Raw genomic sequence first — 23,447 nt, 5'->3', positions numbered from 1 at the left:
CTCCAGGCTCTGGGCTGTCAGCTCAGAGCCCGACGCGGGGCTCGAACCCACAGACCGCGATATCATGACCTGAGCCGAAGTCGGACGCTCAACCGACTGAGCCACCCAGGCATCCCATAAAACACCCTTTTAAAGGAAAGCTGAAAAATACCCTTCGGACTGTCCCCCTGTGTTGCCATGTTATTCCTAACTGGTTTAACTCCTTACTGTATCAATTTCTTACAGAATACATTTTGGTACCTGAGAATTTTCCCACAATTTTATACAATATCCTTTGATATTGTATAAGAAAAGTGTCACTATTTTATGGTTTTAAACATGCTCTTTATGATGTTATAATATTGACTTAATAAATGAATCCTAAATTAGCAGACTCATGGAAACAGTTTTAGATACTTCTGAACATTCTCAGTAGAGACAGTGTGTAGCACAAAACCAAATGTAAATAGCAGTGTCTCCTTTAATTCACCAATTCCATTTCTAGAATTGGAATCTAGCATAATGAATAAATAACACATGAGTAAATCTCCAATGTATTCTAAGGATTTAATTAAGCATGTGGGCAAAGGCTTCAGACCTTAAGATGATCACCACAGCACTGATTTTATTATCATAATTAAAAATTTTTATGTGAGTAGAGCTGACACACAGTTACATTCGTTTCAGGTATACAACATAGTGATTTGGTAAGTTTACACATTATGCTATGCTCACCACAAGTGTAGTTACCTTCTGTTGCCATGCAACACTATTATTACAGTATCACTGAGTATATTTCCTATGCTGGGCCTTTTATTCCTCTGACTTATTTATTCTACAACTGGAAGCTCTCTCCCTTCCCCTTCACTGACTTTGCCCAGCCCCCAATGTGCTCATTTTAACAGCAAAACACCAGAACCATTTAAAAGTTCAATATAAATGATTATAGTACAACTGTATAATATAAGGACACCATTAAGTCATTACAATTTTGTACCCAATTTTAGCCTACGGTTTTTCCCTCACACAAACAAGCAATTCTCCAACACCACCTGGGTGTCCTACAATTCAACTCTATTCTGACACGAACTACCTGGACATAGCATCAAATACTGCAAGTTAAGGCCCTGGTGCCAAAAGACTGCCTCTACCTCTATCCCTTCCTATATCAACTGCAAGACCAGGCTGTTACCTAGGCTTCTGACCAACAGGCTCTAGATAGGAGGTTCCAATGATCTCTTCCTTGGATTTGATTAATTTGCTAAGATGGCTCACAGAACTCAGAGAAACAACACTGTACTTACTAGATTACTGGTTTCTTATAAAAGGATACAACTCAGGAACAGTCAGTCAGATGGAAGAGATGCATAGGGCAAGGAAAAGGAAAGGGATTGTTGAGCTTCTGTGCCCTCTCTAGATATGCCACTCTTCCCACATCTCCACATTTACCAACCTGGAAGCTCTCTGAACCCTATCCTTTTGGGTTTTTATGGAGGCCTCATTAGACACGCATGACTATTCAACCTCAAGCCACTCTCCCCTCCCAAGCAGTCAGGAGGGTGAGAGTGAGGTTTCAGCTGTGTAATCACATGGTTGATTCTATTGGCAACCAGCTCCTAACCTTAGGTGGGCTCTAAAAGTCACCTCACAGTGTTGCTCTCAACACTAGGAAATTGTAAGAAATGGGATTAAGACTAAATATGTATTTCTTATTAAAAATCACAACAGTCATTAAATCATATTAACTGTGGGAAAACATCAGAGGAACATTCTACAAAGTAGTGTGCACTATTTGTAAGGTCATAAAAGATCCATACCCACTCCTACAATAAAAGGCTGAAGAATTTTTTCATAGTAAAGAAAAATCTAAATGTTATGTGTAAACCTGGATCAGGTCCTAACTTGGGTCGGTGAGGGTGATGGGAGGACCTTACTACGAAGGATATTAGTAAGAGAAATGCTGAAATTTGAATATAACTGTGAATTTCATAATAGTTTTGGAACCAAGTTAAATTTCCTGATTTTAAGAACTATATTGGAGTTATATAATAGAATATCCTTATTTTAAAGAAATATGTAATAGGTATTTGGGGTTAAAGGAGCATGATATCTATAACTTACTCTCAAATAATTTAAAAAATACATTTATGTGAAGAAAGTGAATGAGCAAATGGGACAAAGTGCTAAAAAAACTGTTGAGTCTGGTTAAGAGTACAGGGAGTTCTCTGTACTGTTCTTACAACTTAAAGTTTGAAATTATAACAAAACTCAAAATCCCCTTCCTCCCAAAAAAGGTTATACAATGTTATGTTTAGAATGAAGACTTATTTCTGAAACAGCAATTAAGAATTAAACTTTAGGCATTTAAATCTGATAAAAATTAGATTAGCAATGGATGACAGTATTTTTGATGTCAAGTCATGGTAAAGGGAAGATATCTTACCTTTTGGAAGTTTACCTCCAAGCACAGTAAATTTTTGTGGATTTTTCAAGAATTCAACAACCTCCTGTAATTCTTGTTTAGCTTCTTCCACCTAAAGTGACACAATTTACCAAACAATTCTAAATAACGGATTATCAAGGCTGCCTCTTTGAAAGTAGTAAATGTAACTGGAAGTTAACTTGGCTTTCTCTTTTGTTTCAGGGAAAGAAGCACACAAGAAGGCCCCCTTATAAATGCAAACACAAAGGGGTTTTCACCTGACTCTTTTTGCCAATTATGCAGTCTCCTTTATAAGTTTGTATATCTGAGAGACAGCGTATGTGTGAGCGGGGAGGGGAAAGAGAGGAGAGAGAGAATCCCAAGTAGGCTCAGCACTGTTAGCACAGAGCCCAACGTAGGGCTCAATGCCAAGAACGGAGAGATCATGCCCTGAGCCAAAGTCAAGAGTCAGATGCTTACCCAACGGAGCCACCCAGGCACCCCCCATTATGCATTTCTTTACATATCCCAACAAAAGCATTCTCAACTTCCTAACTTTTCAAGAAATAGTGCTCCCTCCAGTTAACAAGCACTTATATTCAAAATTCTAGTTAAATGTGTCAGTGGCATTTGTTGTAAATAGAAAGGTTCCCCTAGCAAGTTTCAAATCCAGAACTTTGGAACTGATTACAAGCTTCCAGGGCAAACTATGTAAGTTAATGTACATCAATGACAAGGAAGCCTGTGTTTAAGTTATAACAATGATTTAGGATTCATTATGAGATTATTTTCATTATAAGGAGTTACTACTAGATTATAAATGATTTAGTTCCCAACAAATGCCAAAGGACAGTGACTAAAATTAAGCTATAGCATACGGATATTGTTTTGTAAATGGTTGTGGCCAAAAAAATTTAGAGTATTTCATCCTCAAAATATAAAAAATTATGTAAGAATTGAGATTCCTAGCAGGCGTAAAGCCCAATCTGGTCAACAAATATGTCAAGTAGAACATTAGCTCAACTTTAAAAAAACTGATATAAGGAAGCTGCCTATCAGAAATCAGGTAGCATACAACTATGAGTTAACAAATGCAAATACCTATGAGCCAGAATAATATTAAAGATGAGCACAGAAGACCAAATGAAAACAACAGTGGTGGCAATATACTGAGAAAGCAGTATACTGAAAAAGGGTCTGGAAAGAAACAGACCCTTACAGAGGGCAAATAATCACAACTTGGTTCTACAAAGGAGTACAGAACTCATGCTCCAGACTTTAATTTTTCAAGGAAAAATAAAAAAGACATCATTAAAGATATTAAATATCCATTTAAATGAAAAAATGTATTTGTGGGGCAGCAGGGTGGCTCAACCAGTTAAGCGTACAAGTCATTGATTTTGGCTCAGGTCAGGATCTCAGGGTTATGAAGTCGAGCCCCTATATCAGGGCTCCACCCGGAGCTTGGAGCCTGCTTGAGATTCTCTCTCTCTCCCTCTCCCCTGTACTCCACACCGCCTGTGCAACCTCTCTCTCTTAAAAAAACAAAAACAAATGAAAAAAACCCACAAAAAAACAATTTAAAAAAATGCAATTGTGTATGTACTCTTTTAGGTATTTTATTTTATTTTTTTAATTTTTATAAATTTTTTAATGTTTATTTATTTTGAGAAAGAAAGTGCAAGTGGGAGAAGGGCAGAGCAAGAGGGAGAGAGAGAATCCCAAGCAGACTCCACACTGTCAGCACAAGAACCCGGGGGAGGGCTCGATCTCACGAATTGTGAGGTCATGACCTGACCCAAAATCAAAAGTTGGATGCTTAACCAAATGAGCCACCCAGGCGCCCCTATATTTATTTTATTTTATTTTATTTTTTAATGTTTGTTTATTTTTGAGAGAGACAGACACAGAGTGCAAGCAGGGGAAGGGCAGTGAGAGAGGGAGACAGAACCTGAAGCAGGCTCCAGGCTCTGAGCCCTGAGCACAGAGCTCAACACGGGGCCAGAACTCACAAATCATGACATCATGAGCTAAGCCAAAGTCAGACACTTAACTGACTGAGCCACCCAGGTGCCACCCCCCCATATTTATTTTAAATTACACTGTCCAAATAATATATTCGCAGCCAATTTGCAACCCTACGTTAGACAACTTTAAATAATAGCTCTCAATGAGAAGAAAAAACTCAAGTACATTAGGGTTTAAAAGAAACTACCTGGCCAACAGACACATGAAAAGATGCTCAACATCGCTCCTCTTCAGGGAAATACAAATCAAAACCACACTCAGATATCACCTCATGCCAGTCAGAGTGGCCAAAATGAACAAATCAGGAGACTATAGATGCTGGGGAGGATGTGGAGAAACGGGAACCCTCTTGCACTGTTGGTGGGAATGCAAACTGGTGCAGCCACTCTGGAAAACAGTGTGGAGGTTCCTCAAAAAATTAAAAATAGACCTACCCTATGAGCCAGTAGTAGCACTGCTAGGAATTTACCCAAGGGATACAGGAGTACTGATGCATAGGGGCATTTGTACCCCAATGTTTATAGCAGCACTCTCAACAATAGCCAAATTGTGGAAAAAGCCTAAATGTCCATCAAACTGATGAATGGAGAAATTGTGGTTTATATACCCAATGGAGTACTACGTGGCAATGAGAAAGAATGAAATATGGCCCTTTGTAGCAACATGGATGGAACTGGAGAGTGTGATGCTAAGTGAAATAAGCCATACAGAGAAAGACAGATACCATATGTTTTCACTCTTATGTGGATCCTGAGAAACTTGACAGAAACCCATGGGGGAGGGGAAGAAAAAAAAAAAAAAAAGAGAGGTTAGGTTAGAGTGGGAGGGAGCCAAAGCATACGAGACTCTTATGAACTGAGAACAAACTGAGGGCTGATGGGTGGTGGGAGGGAGGGGAGGATGGGTGATGGGCATTGAGGAGGGCACCTTTTGGGATGAGCACTGGGTGTTGTATGGAAACCAATTTGACAAAAAATTTCATATATTAAAAAAAAAAACCAGGGGCGCCTGGGTGGCTCAGTCGGTTGAGCGGCCGACTTCAGCTCAGGTCATGATCTTGCGGTCTGTGAGTTCGAGCCCCGCGTCGGGCTCTGTGCTGACAGCTCAGAGCCTGGAGCCTGTTTCAGATTCTGTGTCTCCCTCTCTCTGACCCTCCCCCATTCATGCTCTGTCTCTCTCTGTCTCAAAAATAAATAAACGTTAAAAAAAAAAAAAAAAACCAGCAAAGGAACAATTAAATAAATAAAATAAAAGAAACTACCTGAAAAAAAGTGCACTAAAACATGAAATATCTCTGGGCCAAAGGGCATTATGAAAATCTAGAATTAAACTCATGATTATCTTAGATTTCTACATACTTTCCTAGGACTGTTTCTAGGAAGAAATAAAGAGCAAAGAGGTTTTTTTTTTTTTTTTTTTTTTAGGCTAAAAATGGTCTTTAAAAGTTATTTCAATTAAATTATGAAAATATACTGTTTATAAAGTTAACGGTTAAAAGCAAAGCTCTGTCTACTCCTAAGCCCAGGAGACACGTGTTATATATACTCACCAAGAAACATGCAGAGAATATTCATAATGGCACTATTTAGGTGAAAACTAGGCACAATTCAATGTCCACCTAATGTTGAATAAATAAACAGTACTGTGATATTCACAGGATACTATGCAATGGGGATGAAATGTACTACAACTCCATTTAAAAACATGGATGGATCTCATAAACATCATGGTGGGTGAAAAAAGCCATATACACTACACGTATTATACATGTCCATATGAAATTCAAAAGCAGGGGAAACTAATATATGTTATTAAACAGAACAATGATTATCCTTGGAGTGGTAAGAAAGGAACACTAGGAACTTTCTGCTAATATTCTATTTCTTGAGCTGGGTGCTGATAATTATGAGTTCACTGTATGGGAATTTATTAAGGTATAGATTTATGATTTGTGTAGGTCTGTGTGAATGCTAAGCTTCAATAAAATTTATGTTTAAAAAGAGATTTGGTTCTTTATTAAAATAAAATTTTTAAATATTCGAAGTTATTCATATACTAAAACAAGACCAAAATACATTTGGTCAAGGTAATGGATAACTTTGAATTGTAGGAAAAAAGAAAACAGATTAGATGTCACCTACTACTCAAATTAAAATTTCTCTCCCCAGACTCTGTGGCAAGAGAATTCTCAACTGAGGTATATAAAATCTATATAGGAAAATAGAGTTTAGGGGGATCAAGACAATGAATGAAGTTATAAAAGCTGCTATTAGTATTTTTATGGCAGCTATATATAATATTCTTCCTACACAAACAAATCTAAGCAAGGAAATGATATTCCTATACTAGCTCTTTAAGACTGGGTAAAACTGGGGCACCTAGGTGGCTCAGTCAGTTAAGCGTCCAGCTCTTGTTTCGGCTCAGGTCATGATGTCACGGTTCATGGGTTTGAGACCCTCATCTTGGGCAATGTGCTGGCAGTGTGGAGCCTGCTAGGGATTCTCTCCCTCTCTGCTCCTCCCCAGCTCGCACATTCACCCTCTCTTTCTCTCTCTCGAAATAAATACGTAAATCAATGTAAAAAAACAAAACAAAAAGACTTTGTAAAACTGACCACAGGTACCACCTAATGGTATACCTATTACGGTAAATGGTATAAATTATAACATATATATATGTAACATTTATAGATATCTATAAACAGTTATATGTATCTACATATGAATTTAGATTTGATAGCAATAACAGCAATATAACATTATAGCAATAACATATAACATATATGTAACATATAACAATAGCAATAATATATAATATATATATATAACATTTATAGATATCTTTAAACATTTATATATATCTACATATAAATTTAGATTTGATAGCAATGACAGCAATATAACATTATAGCAATAATTACAGTATTTGTTAATATTACCACGGAAAACTCTGTGACAATCTGAAAACTCTGTGATGTCCCCATTTTTTTTTAAATGTTATTTATTTTGGGAGAAAGTGTGAGCATAAGAGCAGGGGGAGAGGCAGAGAGAGACAGAGAGAGAGAGAGAGAGAGTGAGAGAGAGAGAGAGAGAGAGAGTGTCTCAAGAAGGCTTCACACTGTCAGCACAGAGCCCAGTGTGGGGCTTGAGCCCATGAACCCGTGAGATCATGACCTCAGCTGACATCACAGTTGGATGCTCAACGGACTGAGCCTCTCAGGAGCCCCTTGTGATGTTCCATTTCTAATACTATCAGCATGTCTTCTTTAGCTTTGTAATCAGAAATGGACTCATTCCAAAAGAAGTGTGGTATATTAAGTAACGAAGTATGTATAAAAAGAGATTTGGTATATGTATAAAAAGAGATTTGGTTCTTTATTAAAATAAAATTTTTAAATATTCAAAGTTATTCATATACTAAATGCCTTGCTGACCATAACCTCAACACAGGTTCAATGTCATGCAGGCTCTCAGCTCTCTACACACCTTAAACAAAATGAGAAGGGCCCTCTGCGCTAAGGAGTCAAGTTTTCAAATACTCACTGCCCCAGCCTCCTCCTCAATTATTCCCTTTCCACAATTCCAGCAGAGTTCACAGCTGTTTAAATTGCAAAGGGAAGGGAAGGACTACTTGGTATAAAGGCAGCATAGTGACTTCTGATACTTTATTCCCTAATATTTGAGTAGGTGAAAAATATTTATGCTTAAATGAGTATGGAAAGGGGAAGAGCTCTCATTCTATTGCATATCACAAGTGGCTTTTTCATTGGTCAACAACCAAGCCAGGCACATTAGCTCTTCAGGGTCCTTGCTCTCTATGTTCCTCTGGCTAGAAACGTTCTTTGCTCAAATATATGCATGGTTTAGGGGCACCTGGGTGGCTCAGTTGGTAGAGCATGCGACTCTTTTTTGTTGTTGTTGTTAATAAAGAATATTCCAAATATCACTGGAGGGGCTTAATGAATTTATGTTGTATTTTTATTTTTATTTTATTTTGGAAACAGAGAGAGAACACAAGAGGGGCAGAGGGAGAGAATCACAAGCAGGCTCCACGCTCAGTACGGAGCCTGACACAGGACTCAATCCCATGAGCCTGTGACATCATGACCTGAGCCAAACTCAAGAGTCAGATGCTCAACCAACTGAGCCACTCAGGAGCCCCGGAGGATGAGACTCCTGATCTCAGGGTTCTTAGTTCAAGCCCCACGTTGGGTGTAAAGATTACTTAATATCTTTAAAAAAAAAAAAAATCCATGGTTTACTTTATCTTCCTTAAATGTTCACTCAAGTGTCAACTTCTCAATCATACACTGAATATCACCATTTAAAATTGTGACTTTTCTCTCAGAACTCCCGATCTCCTTTACCCTGCTCTATATTTTCCCATAACACTTCACTTTTGAACATACTCTATTATAATTTCCTTATATGCCATATCATTGTCCAATTTCTGTTAGAATTAAAATCCATAAAGGGAAAGATCTGTTTTATTTCTTTTATCCCAATATCTAAGTTCTAATCATGGCTTGGTCTTTTCTAATAGCCAGTCCCCCACCCAGGAGCCCACCCAGAGTTGCCTCAGTACAAAAAAACAGTGCTATCACCCAAGAAATTCCTAGGGATTGAGAAGCCCTGTGTCAGAAATCGGGGTCAAAGACCAAACTGTAGAACCCAAAATGCACCTAGTACTCTTGTCACGCCGGAAATTGCGACAGTTTTAGTGCTTGGAACTGGAGGTAGAGACCCATATATATGTATTTTCTATTTTACACCTTTAAACTCAAATATTGGCCCTACATAATTAGATAATATTCAAAGAAAGCAAAGTAAACTTCTTAACTTACTCCTTTAACGTGTTCAAAGGTGACATTTTTCATCTGGACAGGATCTACTGCAGAATCAAGCCCTGTTGTTGTCCGGAAGCGGACTAAAGAGAAGAAAAGAAATGCTTATATCTCTGATAGATTTATAAAATTCCAACCACCTTGTTTTTCAGATTTAAGAAAGCCCAGAAAAATTACATCTAAATTCACATTCATTAATTCACAGTGAAGTACAGAAACTAGGTCTACTGGATTTCTAGGCCGTGTTCAAGGAATCAATGATCCTCATTAAACTATCTTTGTACCTTCTAATTAAAATGAAATAGTATTTCCCTCTTCTCCTATAATATCTCATAACAGAGATTTAAACCAATCATTTTCAAACTCCACTGTGCATAAAAGTCACTTGAGAAAGGTGTTAATGCAAGTTCCCAGACCATGGCCCAGAACTTCTGATTCGCAGATTTAGTAAAAGGCCCAAGAGTTTGCATTTTTAATATTAAATTATCCTGGGGCGCCTGTGGCGCAGTCGGTTAAGCGTCCGACTTCAGCCAGGTCACGATCTCGCGGTCCGTGAGTTTGAGCCCCGCGTCGGGCTCTGGGCTGATGGCTCGGAGCCTGGAGCCTGTTTCAGATTCTGTGTCTCCCTCTCTATGACCCTCCCCTGTTCATGTTCTGTCTCTCTCTGTCTCAAAAATAAACATTAAAAAAAAAATTTTTTTAAAAAGACAGAAATTTAGATGCAAAAAAGTCAGTAGGTAAAAAAACAGTTAATGAGAAAACACTTAACATATCAAGAATATACGAGTCGTAAGAGTAAATGTAATACAGAAACTCCAGAATGGACACTAATAGTTTTAGCCACTAAATTGTTTATTTAAGAATCTGTGGGGTCCGGGGCGCCTGTGTGGCTCAGTTGGTTAAGCATCTGACTTTGCCTCAGGCCATAATCTCACAGTTTCTGAGTTCAAGCCCCATGTTGTTGGGCTCTGTGATGACACTGAGGAGCCTGCTTCGGATTCTCTCTCCCTCTCTCTCTGCCCCTTCCCCACTCACTCACACTCTCTCTCTAAAATTAAAACATAAACATTGAAATAAAAAATCTATGGGGTGTCTGGGTGGCCCAGTCACTTCAGCATCCAACTCCTGGTTTCAACTTAGGTCGTAATCTCAAGGTTCACTGGTTCGAGCACTGGGTCTGGCTCTGTGCTGACAGCACAGGACCTGCTTGGGATTCTCTTTCACTCTCCCTGTCTCTCCCCCACATCCGCACGCCCGTGCGTGCATGCTCTCTAAGTAAATACAGTTTTTTAAAAAAAGAATCTATATAGATGGACTTAATAAATAAGGCAAATAAATTTGTAGTTGAACCCACTTGAACCTTGTAAGAAATTAATTACTCAACGGCAATGCACTTCATATTTTAATACATGTTTTACTTAACATAAGAAATTAAGGGAAAAAAAAGAAATTAAGAAACATAAAGGAATAATCAGATCTTTTCCTACTCTTCCGTTATCACCTAGTGTCCCTGTAATGGTACGTTTTGAAAATAAGGAGATAAGAGAAGGTGACTCTAGATATAAAAAGAATATTCCTGGATGTTAAAATCTCATCTCAGGTTTGATGCCACAAAAAACTTAAAATATCTGGGGTTACATGCAAGTCCTGGGATGAACTTCTTATCCAGGTCAACTAATATTCTTAACTGTACATCAGTTTTTTCTCTCAAGGTAATCAAACATAAAGAACACAGAGAACACAGGGTAAAAACTGAATAGTTGAAAAAGCAAGCAGAACCACTTACAACTGACCTTTCATTTTAGACTTGGCAACCCCAGAAAATATGGGACTCATTTAAACTGATGTTTAATAATATGTAATTTTTCATAAATTTATTGTGTCTTTGAAATAAAGAACTATTTCATTTGTATTGTGATTATAAAATTCTAATACACGTTTTTTAAATTTTACAATTGGACAGGTATAATTTTCTAAAAATGTGGAACACTAACCATTAATAGAAGTTAATCTAACATTTTTGATATAACATAAACCTTAAAATTTTAACAAAATATTCTTTTCCCAAAACAAGTCAAAGTTGAAATTTGTACAGTGTCTGAAGGAACTTTTCCTGTAATCCACAAAGCAATGTAAATATGGTAGGCCCTCTGACAATGCAAATGGCATATAATCATAACAGATTAAAACTTTTCTACTTCAACACAAAAGAAACAATCTCAAATTGACCCAATCTGTGAAGTGTTGACTCGTAGGAACGAGGGGCCTAGACACTAGAACTATACATGTTTTCTCACTCCTAAGTCTTAGGCATATTAACTACAAAAAAAAAAAAAAATTCAAGTATTTAAAAGATTAAAAAAAAGTCAGAAAAATTCAAAGAGCCATTACCAGATAAAAATGGGTTTTTTAAGAGTCCATAAATGCCAAATAGCAACAGAACGAAGAGAATCAGACGAGTTCGTCTTAGAGAATCTGGAAGGAGAAAAAAAAAAAAGCCTTAAATGACATCAATGAGAAAGGACAGCTTGACAAAAGGCAAATATTAGGTTACTGATGGAAACCATATTTCATCATATGAGGTTTTGGAACGTGGCATGCTGTTGTATAACTGCCATGATTTCCTTTTAGCACCCTGTCAGCAAAACCTCACGAAGCCACTCAGGCTTCTGTCCTTGACATAGGTTCTCAAAACAAGGCAAAGAGTCCACAGATATTTCCATTTTGACACAGCTTACATTACAAATACGACAGAATATAAGCAGTGAAAAAGTGGTAATTGTTAGAAAAAAGATTTATAATCACTTAAATACAGGAATATGACTTCCTTTTAGGTATCTACCCAAATATGAATGGGGTCAAATCAACTTACCGTTGGTTTTTTGTGTTAGTGCTTGCGCTTTCAGAAAACCCTCTGCAAAACCAGTTTTAAACGCATCTTGGTGAGCTTCGGGTATATTTTTGGTCTTCATGAGTTTGTCCAAACTCTCAACATCTGATCCTCTGTCCCGCAAAAGGAACCCCTAAATACACAAACAACAAATCAGTATTGATTGACTATATAGATAACACACTCCAAAAATATAATCACAACTCACAAAAATATTCATTCAAAGAGTCTAGAAATTCTAATTTTTACCGTCTGTGTGAAGAATTACAGTAATACTCAACAATAAATTACTTCATCAATGGCTAGAAAACTAACTTTGGACCTTACACTTGCATCAATCAATTCAGGTCAAGAAACTCTCTGTAAGAACACTATACTGAGGGGCACCTGGGTGGCTCAGTCAGTTAAACGTTCAACTTCGGCTCAGGTCATGATCTCACAGTTTGTGGGTTCAAACCCAGCCTCAGGCTCTGTGCTGACAGCTTGGAGCCTGGAGCCTGCTTCGGATTCTGTGTCTCCTTTTCTCTCTGCCCCTGCTCATACTCTCTTCACTCCCAAAAACAAACAAACAAACAAAAAAGGACACTATAGTGAAAACAACAAACAGGTCACAGGTGGACTTAGGGTTCTAATGGTTTGATGTTCACACTCCTTCATCTCTAGTAGAGGAAAAACCTCATCAATTTATTAAATGTTTACTGAGCATCTTTTATATACGTGGCCTTATAGAAGTTCTGAAAATGTAAAGATAAATAACGAATGATCTGAATGTTCTCAGACTAGTGGGGAGAGATACATAAATAATCAATTTTTTGAAATCATTTTGTTATTATGTTAGAAGCTCTAGGTCTGGTAAAATAAATGCTACCTCAGGAAGTCAGGAAAGGCATTACAGAGAACAGGATTTCTAAATTTTTTTTAACATTTTATTTTTACTTTTGAGAAACTGGGGACGGGGAGTAGAGAGAAAGAGGAACAGAGGATCTGAAGTGGGCTCTGCCCTGAGAGCAACGAGCCCGATGCAGGGCTCAAGGTCACGAACCAAGAGATCATGACCCAAGCCAAAGTTGGGCGCTTGACCAACTAAGCCACCCAACACCCCGAAAACAGGATTTCTAAACCACAGGCAACACAAAGCATAAACAAGTTGACAGAGTCATTAAATAACAGCCTTCAGTGCTCAAGAACTACACGCAACCTTGTGTAACAGGACTTAAAAATGCAAGAGAGGAGCAGGATAGAGGTTCAGAGGGGATGCCATAATGAAAGATGAGAACAGAAAAATAGTAGGCAGGGGCCAAAAGATGAAATGCCCTGTGTACTATGGCATGAATCTGACAATAAAGCAGAGGAATACAATTATTATATTAATACATTTTAGAAAGATTGGTGGGAGGGTGGCAGTCTGGAGTCTAAACTGAAGGTAGCAAAACTAAAGACAAGGAGATTAAATACGTGTATATTTGAGTCACTTGGGCAAAAATTGTTAAAGTCTATCTATGCAGTGGAATTGGGGATGAAAAGAAACAGACCTAAGAAGTATTTAAGAGGCTGGATCAATAGGACTTTAGTGATTAATGGGCGTGAGAGGAGAGAGATGAATAAATCAAAGTTGATCATCGGGTTTCTAGCTTGGGTGGATGCTATTCATGAACACAGAGAACACACAAGCAGGTGTAGGTGGGTAGGAAAAAGGACAAAGGGAGATGTCTAACAGGCCAATGGAGAGACATGACTGGCACTCAGAAAAGATGTAGGTATAATGACTTAACACAGGTTATTAATCCTTTAGAAAATCAGTTGGCCAATAAAAGAAATCAGATAATGAAGGTTCTCATTTTAATAATTTGAAATGTATTGCTTTTTCAAACAACAAAAAAGAGTTCTAATTACCTTTACAAATGATGGCGCTATATGCTGTGTTTCTGCCAATCTTTCAGAGGTGGACTGTAGACGCCGTGTTCTTGATTTCAAAGTTTTAAAACCCCGAGACTGTATGAAAACTGAACAGAATAGTATCACATTTAAATTTTTAAATAGTATCTCATTGTAAATTTTTATAAGGAAAATGCCTAAGATTTGAAACTAACACCAAGCCTGTATATCCTAGTTTACTATCTCATTTTTTAACATAGTTCTTTGCCTGACGCTTCACTATACTAGTAATCAAGGTCATCAAAATGGGTTTAATCTGTAAGTTAAGTTTACAACTTCTTGAGAGTTTTAAAATGTTAAAAAAAAAAAAAACCCACTGATGAGTATCAAATACAAGTCAGTGTCTAATTCCTCAAACCCCAATCCCAGTTCCCAGAAGTAACCACTCAACAATTTCATGACTACACTTGTATGTATTTTAACACATGCTCTTTCTATAAAAATAGTGGATAATTTTTTGTCTTCTTTCACTTAACACTATATCATGGACATTTTTCAGAACAGGTCAGACAATGCATTCAATTTAATGGCTGTTAACATTCTTCTAATTTTCAGTGTATAGCAATTTGAATATTCTACTACTTTTCTACTATGGACAGTTGTTTCCTGTTTTCTTATTGCTAAAAATGATGCAGTTATAATTCTTGTACATATCATCTTTCAGCAAATGTAGGCTAAATTCTTAATGTGAAGCTGTGAGGTGTGAATTATTTAACACTAAGAAATTGCTCTTCAGGGTGGAGACTTCTCAAATCAAAATGGGACAGGCGGAGAAAGTATTTATGGTGAAAAATTTGAAGATGAAAATTTCTATTATAAGCATGACCAGGAAGGTTTATTGAGCATGGCAAACGCAGGCTGCAATACAAATGGTTCTCAGTTCTTTATCACAACAGTTCCGACTCCTCATTTGGATGGGAAACATGTGGTATTTGGTCAAGTAATTAAAGGAATGGGTGTGGCAAGGATACTGGAAAATGTAGAAGTGAAAGGTGAAAAACCTGCCAAATTGTGCGTTATTGCAGAATGCGGAGAATTGAAGGAAGGGGATGATTGGGGCATATTCCCAAAAGATGGCTCTGGTGACAGTCATCCAGATTTCCCTGAGGATGCAGATATAGATTTAAAAGATGTAGATAAAATTTTACTAATAACAGAAGACTTAAAAAATATTGGAAATACTTTTTTCAAATCCCAGAATTGGGAGATGGCCATTAAAAAATATACAAAAGTTTTAAGATACGTGGAAGGTTCAAAGGCTGTTATTGAGAAAGCAGACAGATTGAAGCTGCAACCTATAGCTTTAAGCTGCGTGCTGAATATTGGTGCTTGTAAACTGAAGATGTCAAATTGGCAGGGAGCAATTGACAGTTGTTTGGAGGCTCTTGAAATAGACCCATCAAATACGAAAGCATTGTACCGTAGAGCCCAAGGATGGCAAGGATTAAAAGAATACGATCAAGCTTTGGCTGATCTTAAGAAAGCTCAGGAGATAGCACCAGAAGATAAAGCTATCCAGGCAGAATTGCTGAAAGTCAAACAAAAGATAAAGGCACAGAAAGATAAAGAGAAGGCAGCATATGCAAAAATGTTTGCCTAATAAGGAATTCAGTTTTACTTACATATGCATTGATTGTATAAAGGCAATAAGAAAATTTAAAGGTTTCTGTCTGTTATAGATGATCCCTGATGTGTTTCCTTTGATACTTCAGTTTCTCATTGTTTACAGTTTAGGAATACTGAAAAGGGTTCACTCTTAATAAAACGGTGTTACAAAAAAAAAAAAAAAAAAAAAAAAAAGAAATTGCTCTCTAGAAGGCTGTTATGGATTTATATACCCACCAATGAATAGGAGTATCCTTTTCTCCACATCCTGTGCAACCCAGGTTAATATAAATGTTTTTAATTTGATAAGCAAAAAGTAGGGTCTTGTTTTAATCTGCATTTAAGATTATGGGGGGAAAGTTAGAAACAATTTTTTTCTTTCATTGAATATTTTATTTCTTTAGCAAATTGATCACTCATGACCCTTCCCATTTTCATTTGTAAAAGAATGCATGTTATATTTAGTAACTTGAGGTCATGTATATTTGAAATATTTATTTTAATGTCTTTGTCTTTTGATGTAACACTTTATAAATTTAACGTAGCCTTATCTTTCAATTTTTTGTTTTCTGCACTGTGTTACTGTGTTTTGATTAGAGAGTCTCATCCCCGAACTATGATTTTAAAAGGAATCTACTGACTTTTAACTCTTTTGTTCAGACCTTTGCCTATTTGGAACTTATTTAAAAAAAAAGCAGGGGGGGATCCGATTCCCCTTTTGTTAAGGCCCACGTTTGTTTATTTTATTTATTTATAAGTGATCTCTTGAACTCATGACCCCAAGATCAAGAGTTGGATGTTCTACTGATTGAGCCAGCCAGGCACCCCATTTTACTAAGCCCAAGTTTAAAATCAACTTCTCGGTTTTCATAGCAAGTGTTTAGGGTTTTGATTGGGGTTGCACTGAATTAATAAATTCGGGCATACATTAAAACTGTCACAGTACAAAATCCTTTCAAAGAGGATTGTGGCATTCTTTATTTTATTTTACTCAGCTCTTTGATTCCTTCAGTAAAGTTTCACAGGCAACATATATACATATGTATGTGTACATCATGTTGAATATTTCTTGTCAGGATAAAAGATTTACTGGGTTTGAAGAAAACTATAAATAAAACCTACTGCTAGAATATAAGATCTTGATTTTGAGACATTTATCTCATATGATACCAGAGTAGCTTTTCAGGTGATTTTCTTAAGTTTCCTAGTAAGCAAGCATCTTACCTGGTAAGCAAAAACAATCAAAATTTTGCCCTTTCCTTAAACTTACTTTCTATTCTAGCTTTCTACAACATTCTAGAAGTGTAACAATTAAAATATATTACATGTCTTTTTCATACACTAAAATAATAGTTTTTCTTCTCTAATCAATTAACATGATAAATTAACATACTTCCTAATATTGAATCACTTTTGTATTCCTCAATCATATTGATAGCAATTTCTGTACTTGCTTTTCAGATTTTATTTAGGATTTCTGTATTTACATTATTAAGTGAAATCGATCTATTGGATTCTTTTTTATGCTAACATTTTAGTATCTGCGATCTTGTGGAATAAACAGGGAAGCCTATTCTACCTTTTTCTTTATTAGGAAAGTTATAAAGAATAGGAAACTGCTGATCCTGGAAAACAGAACACAACCATAAAACCATCTGAGCCTACCTCCTCTGGGGCAGTGGGATTATATTTGAAAAATACTCTTGCAAATTTTATAGTTATTGTCTTATCTTTCTTCTTGGGTCAATACTGCTAATTTATAACTTGGATATTTTTTCAACATATTTTTATTTATACACACTCTTAAAAGTTTAAAATCTTCATTATCTGTGGCTGTTACCACTTTTCACTTCTAACATTATTTCCTCATTGTTTTTAATCAGACCATTCTTTTTTTTTCCTCAAATTAAATTTGTTCTTCATTTAATTAAAACCCCCTGGATGTTGTATTCATTTCATGTTTTATACTTTTCAATTTCTCACATTCGTTTAAAGAAATTCTCAGAATGATTGTTTCATCAATTTAGTTTCCATCTTTCTTATTTCCTAATAAATTATACGATGCACTCAGCATCAATAGGTCTTCAACTCAAAGATTTTGATATGTTGATTTTCCTTGTGGCTCATTACTAATTGTCTATAATTTGTTTTTCTTTCCCTTTAGCCACAAGACATTTAGAAAAGTATTTTTAAATTTCCATAGTTAGGAAATTTTGTTTTAGGAACTTTTAAGGTATCCTGTTATATGATTTCCATTTTATCATATGATCAGAGAACCTGACTTGTGAGTTACTAACTTTTTGAAAATTTATTAAGATATTTTTTCATACTTTAATACATGCTCAGTTTTTAGAAGTCTTCCATGAATATTTAAAAATGTATCATCCTTCTTAAGTATTCTTCTGTCTTTTGCATTAACCATTTCTTCAGAGGATTACTGGTCTCTGTGCCCTACTTGGTATCTCTTTCATGCTATAAGTTTTCCTCAAACATGTGGACATTCTTGCTGATCCATTTGTAATTGTAAAGGGAATACAGCGATTGGTACTGATTGTAGATAGAGGTTTCCTTAAAACTACCAAGGTGGTAAATGCCTTTATACTATGAAACATGGACTTTTAATGAATGAGCAGGATACCCTTAGTGCATGACTCAAGTCCATTATTTCTCTCCTTGGCATCAATGCTCAAACACAATCTTCAGAGACAGATTTCTCTACACACACACACACACACACACACACACACACACACACACACACACACCCTTTATTGCAAAAGAGTCTTTTGCCAATTATAGCCTAAAAGTTGCAAGCCCTTTCTGGGACTGGCCCATTTTGGGGAATCTTTCGATTCAACTGTTTATGAATCATCCCAGAGCCCACAATTACTGACTTGGAAATTGGGGTTTTTCCTAAGTTCTACTAGAAATAACAGCACACACCTATTTCATGTCACTCTATTCTAAGTTCCATGAAGGTAGGTAACATATGTTGTTTTCATTTGTAATTATCACTGTCACCTGACACTTAACCACTAGTGTCTGGTATTAAATCAATACATGCATATTTGATTTTGCTATCAATGTGAGGTCATCTATTTTATACCCTATGGAAAGTCCTCAAATTTCTGGTCCACGGACGAAACCCCTCTGCTGCTGCCCTGACTTTTTCCTCATTAAATTTGTTTTTTGTCATTGTAATGGATTGAAACAATTTTGAAAATGAAAATTTGAAAATATGGAAGTAAACAAATGTGCTTATTAATTATTTTAAAGCTGTAGATAAGTTCCCTAGAGGTTGATTTATTGTGGCACTTATCACTCACATTAAAAATTCAGCTATTATGTATTTTCCAGATTAAAAATACTGGACATACCCAAATTAACTGATTCCAAATACTCTATCAGTTTATTGTGAGCTACAAATGAATGCTTACAAACATTAATATGATTAAGAAAGACAAATCAGAATCCATTGAATAAATTTACTATGTTTTTCAAAATAAATACAGGTGCTTCATACCTGGCCAGTACTGAAGATCTGAACAAATACTTTTAAGAGTTCTTGAATGTTGTCTATACAGGCAAGAGGAACGTAAAGTACTAAACATATCTAAGTAACCTGGAGGAAAATTGAAAAAAGCAAATTTTCTAGTTACCAAGCTAAAAGAAGTCATGAACTATAGTAATTTTACCAAATATTAGAAATATAAAAATATGAGTTTAGCCTTTTATTTGTTCATATGGCTCTGCTTGTATGAGTTTCTAAGAGCACTACTAATCTAATTACAGTTCTTCATCACTATCCTGTCTATCACTTGTCCCTTAGATTATCTTTTTTATCTGGTAGATGACCCTGGCTGCCAATAAAATTAAATTCAAACCAAAAGGGAAAAGGTATGTATGTTTAGCTAAAGTTACTGTTAGTCAAAAGCACATAGAGAAAAGAACTGCTATTTCCTAGAGACAATTTCAAACACTCAGATGAATAATGTGATGAGTAAACACTGTAAACCAGAAGCACGGTAATCTTTCTCTCTCAAAGCTTCAGGTCACTGGGTACAAAGACAGTTCCTTCCACAGCTGGAAGCCATAAACTCTGGCGATCCTGGAACTCCTACTGTTGACTAATGGGCCCCATCCTACTTAACATCCATGAGCCTAGGGAAAAAGTAAACAGCATCGATTGAAACAGATTCTTATCTATCCCAATATCCCAATTAAGAGTTCAGGGATTTTTCTAGGAATCCTATAGTCACATCAACAAACTCCTTCTTAATACCTCTGTCTGCCTAAGCCAAGAAACAGCTGGCAGGAAGAGGCACAACTTTAAAAGGAAATGTAAATACACAGGCCAAAAGAGCAATAGTAATAATACTACTACTACTATACATCAATGATAGTAACAAAAATTTAACTCTACTGGACACTTACTATGGGCCAAGGAATAAAGTAGTTTGGGCTAAATAAACTACTTTCATTATTTCATTTGATCCTACACAGTAGGAGTTTCCCCCCAGGCTTCACATGAGAAAACAGCAGTTTAGAGGAATAAGAGAAATGCCACAGCTCCTCAGTCTCAGGACTGAGTTTGATCCTGGTCTACTCCTCACCCTTAACCACTAAGCTTCAAGACTTCTCTCAGGAAGGAGGTAGGATAGATTGTTAGTCCAAGCCCCCAGGCTCCAAAACTTCACCTTTTTCTCACAACTCTTATATGAAATAAAGGCAAAACAACGAAAAATTAGTAAATGAATTAAGTGTATACAATGTACAGCTTCAAATCAATCCTTTATCACAAAACTATTTAAACCTGCACTTTTGTGCTATAATTTGTACTGAGTTTTAAAAATATGTTCTTTCATCAATATAAAACAAGTATTTTTTTTCAAGTTTTTAAAATTTATTTTGATAGAAAGTGGGAACAGAGCAGGGATGGGCAGAGAGGGGTGGGTGGGGAGGGAGGGAGGGAGGGAGGGAGGGAGGGAGGGAGAGAGAGAGAGAGAGAGAGAGAGAGAGAAGGAGAATATGAATACCAAGTAGGCTCCACGTTGTCAGCACAGAGCCCGACATGGGGCTCAATCTCATGAACACTGAGATCATGACCTGAGCTGAAGTCAAGAGTCAGATGCTTAACCAACTGAGCCATCCAGGTGACCCTAAAACAAGTATTTTGATAAGGTCTAACATTCACTGTTCAAGTATCAACGAAAAAGAAATTTATGAAGTGGAAATCCTTTTAACAAACTACCCACTCATTATAATAACAGATTGTTACAAGATTTAAATAAGAAAATATACAGACATTCTATAAAACAAAGAGACCAGGACTATTTCTTCAATGTATTCTCAGAAATTAGTACAGTACCTGGAATCCAGTAAAGGTTTGTCACCTAAAATTAAAACAATACTCCACTATTCTAAAATCTGTTTTGTATGCTATATTACATCTTGGGACAAATAAAGAACCCTAATGGAAAAACCAGTACTTTAGTAAAATTAAACTTTATTTGGTAAAGTCTAAATACAGTCTATAGTTAAAAGTACCGTACCAATGTTCATTTCTCAGTTTTGACAAATGCACCATGGTTAAGTAAGCAGTTAACATTAGGGGAAGGCAGTTGAAGGATATATAGAAACTCAGTACTGTTTTGCAGATTTTCTATAAATCTAAAATTATTCCAGTATGAAAAGTTATAAAAGAAAGAACAAACAAATGAACTCAGGAAAGAACTTGACACACAGTAAACATTAACAAATGCTATCTGTTGGGCGCTTGGGTGGCTTAGTCAGTTAAGTGTCCTACTCTCGGTTTCTGCTCAGGTCATGATCTCACGGTTTCGTGGGTTGGAGCCCTGCATAGGACTCTGCACTAACAGCGTGGAGTCTGCTTGGTATTCTCTCCCCCGCCCCTCCCCTGTTCACACTCTGACTCTCTCAAAATAAATAAACAAACAAACAACTTTAAAAATGAATAAATGCTACCTGTTAAATTATTAATAACTACGACCACTTAAATTGGAACAAAAAACAGACTAACTTACCATATTTATTTTCAAAGAAGGACTGTGCAGAGACATGAGATGTATGCCAATGGGAAGAAACGCTCTTGCCTTTACAAAATCCAGGAAGCAGATGGTCTACCAGTTGATCAATCTGTCCAATTTTTAATTCAGATAATCCAAGGTCTCTTAAATTAAGTACAGGCTGTAAAGGATTGAGTCAACCAAGACTGCATTATCATCAAGATATTTAACCAAAGAGTTCTTATCAGTTGAAATAATATGAATTTTTTAAATGTAACAAATATATTGATTCCTCTTTTCTCATATTTAAAAACTAAATTGGTACAAATATTTTTATAGTTCTAGCTTTATGGAGGTCAGTCACATGAAGTTTGACAAAGGTTAAAAATATCACATTTCCAATAGTATTGTGAAGTTATGGACATTTAAAGCCTCCTCCAGTCTCTAATAATCAAAAGCCCATTTGATTTAAAAAAAAAAAAAAAAAAAAAAAGAGTATGCCGTTACCAGAGGACATCTCACTCCTCTGGCCTCATTGCCGAGATCCTTCTTCAAACTGAGAAGTTCTATAGTTACCCATATCTAACTTCTAATAAGGAGGGACAATGAACAAAGTGAAAAATGTATGAAAACCAGGCAAGAAAATAAAGTCACATTACAACAGTTCTAAACTAACTACAGATTGGATAGGAGTTATTTTCTTGTCCATGGAAACTGTCAAGCAGACATTAAAGACAAGTAACAATTACAAGCCTCAGACACCTGAAAGTTCAAGCAAGGAAAGCAAAAATAAATAGCCCAAGTATCAGCTTCTGATGACCGAAGTGAAGTTAGATACATAAAGTTGCATGCACAAAAAATAAAGTTAGATCGATGGATTATATAGCTCTGGATTGATGTCCAGGGGTTTGTCACTTACTAGCTGTGTGACAAGTCATTCATATTCCTTTTTAATTTTTTTCATGTTTATTTTTGAGAGAGAGACAGCGCACGAGTGGGAGAGCGGCCAAGAGAGAGGAAGACACAGAAGCTGAAGCAGGCTTCAGGCTCTGAGCTGTCACAGAGCCCAAGTTGGGGCTTGAACTCACGAACTGAGAGATCATGACCTGAGCCAAGGTTGGATGCTTAACCAACTGAGCCAACCAGGCGCCCTGACAAGTCATTCATATTCTTAGAATCCATTTCCTCATTAGTAAAACGATGATGAAATATGCCTACTTCACAAGATGGTATGGATGAACAGAAAAGATCATGCCTTGGTCATCTGACATATCCTTACATAGGAAGATAGACAAAGGCATGATGAAGGAAAATATTTAAATGTGCTCTTTAAACTACTGGGGCCCCTGGGTGGCTCAGCCAGTTCAGCATCCAACTCTTTTTTTTTTTTTAATTGTTTAATTTACATCCAAGTTAGTTAGCATACAGGGCAACAATGATTTCAGGAGTAGATTCCTTAGTGCCCCTTACCCATTTAGCTCATCCCCCCTCCCACAAGCCAGCCAGCAACCCTCTGTTTGCTCTCTGTATTTAAGAGTCTCTTAGGTTTTGTCCCCCTCCCTGTTTTTATATTCTTTTTGCTTCCCTTCCCTTATGTTCATCTCTTTAGTATCTTAAATTCCTCATATGGGTGAAGTCATATATTTGTCTCTAATTTTGCTTAGCATAATAACCCTCCAGTTCTATCCACATAGTTGCAAATGGCAATATTTCATTCTT

At 36.5% G+C, this 23,447-nt stretch overlaps 2 protein-coding genes across 3 annotated transcripts in view; one reads left to right on the top strand and one right to left on the bottom strand.

Annotated features, from left to right (window-relative positions):
* The window catches only part of YME1L1 (YME1 like 1 ATPase), a 53,164-nt gene that overhangs the window by 14,869 nt on the left and 14,848 nt on the right, over window positions 1–23,447 (bottom strand). For both annotated transcript variants that reach the window (XM_030321151.2, XM_030321152.2), the window contains exons 3-9: window positions 21,747–21,909; window positions 19,226–19,324; window positions 14,056–14,165; window positions 12,145–12,295; window positions 11,664–11,747; window positions 9,273–9,355; window positions 2,423–2,513 (exon numbers count right to left, since the gene is read on the bottom strand). In XM_030321151.2, the coding sequence (XP_030177011.1) occupies window positions 2,423–2,513; window positions 9,273–9,355; window positions 11,664–11,747; window positions 12,145–12,295; window positions 14,056–14,165; window positions 19,226–19,324; window positions 21,747–21,909 (781 nt within the window). The remainder of the gene's footprint in view (window positions 1–2,422; window positions 2,514–9,272; window positions 9,356–11,663; window positions 11,748–12,144; window positions 12,296–14,055; window positions 14,166–19,225; window positions 19,325–21,746; window positions 21,910–23,447) is intronic.
* LOC115518017 (peptidyl-prolyl cis-trans isomerase D-like) lies at window positions 14,582–15,897 on the top strand. Its single transcript, XM_032593711.1, has 2 exons — window positions 14,582–14,653; window positions 14,834–15,897. The coding sequence occupies exons 1-2, from the start codon at window positions 14,582–14,584 to the stop codon at window positions 15,695–15,697; spliced, it is 936 nt and encodes a 311-aa protein (XP_032449602.1). The 3' UTR covers window positions 15,698–15,897.

This window comes from Lynx canadensis, chromosome B4 (assembly GCF_007474595.2).
Source record: "Lynx canadensis isolate LIC74 chromosome B4, mLynCan4.pri.v2, whole genome shotgun sequence".
NCBI lineage: Eukaryota > Metazoa > Chordata > Mammalia > Carnivora > Felidae > Lynx > Lynx canadensis.
Note: the sequence above shows the minus strand (reverse complement) of the source record. Positions and strands in the feature narration are given on the sequence as shown.

What these genes read in the sequence shown, in the direction of transcription:
- LOC115518017 (XM_032593711.1), top strand. Translation starts at nt 14,582, where the DNA reads ATGGACATTTTTCAGAACAGGTCAGACAATGCATTCAATTTAATGGCT. An exon ending in ACATTCTTCTAATTTTCAGT is followed by an intron (nt 14,654 to 14,833) that starts GTATAGCAATTT and finishes ATTGCTCTTCAG; the next exon opens with GGTGGAGACTTCTCAAATCA.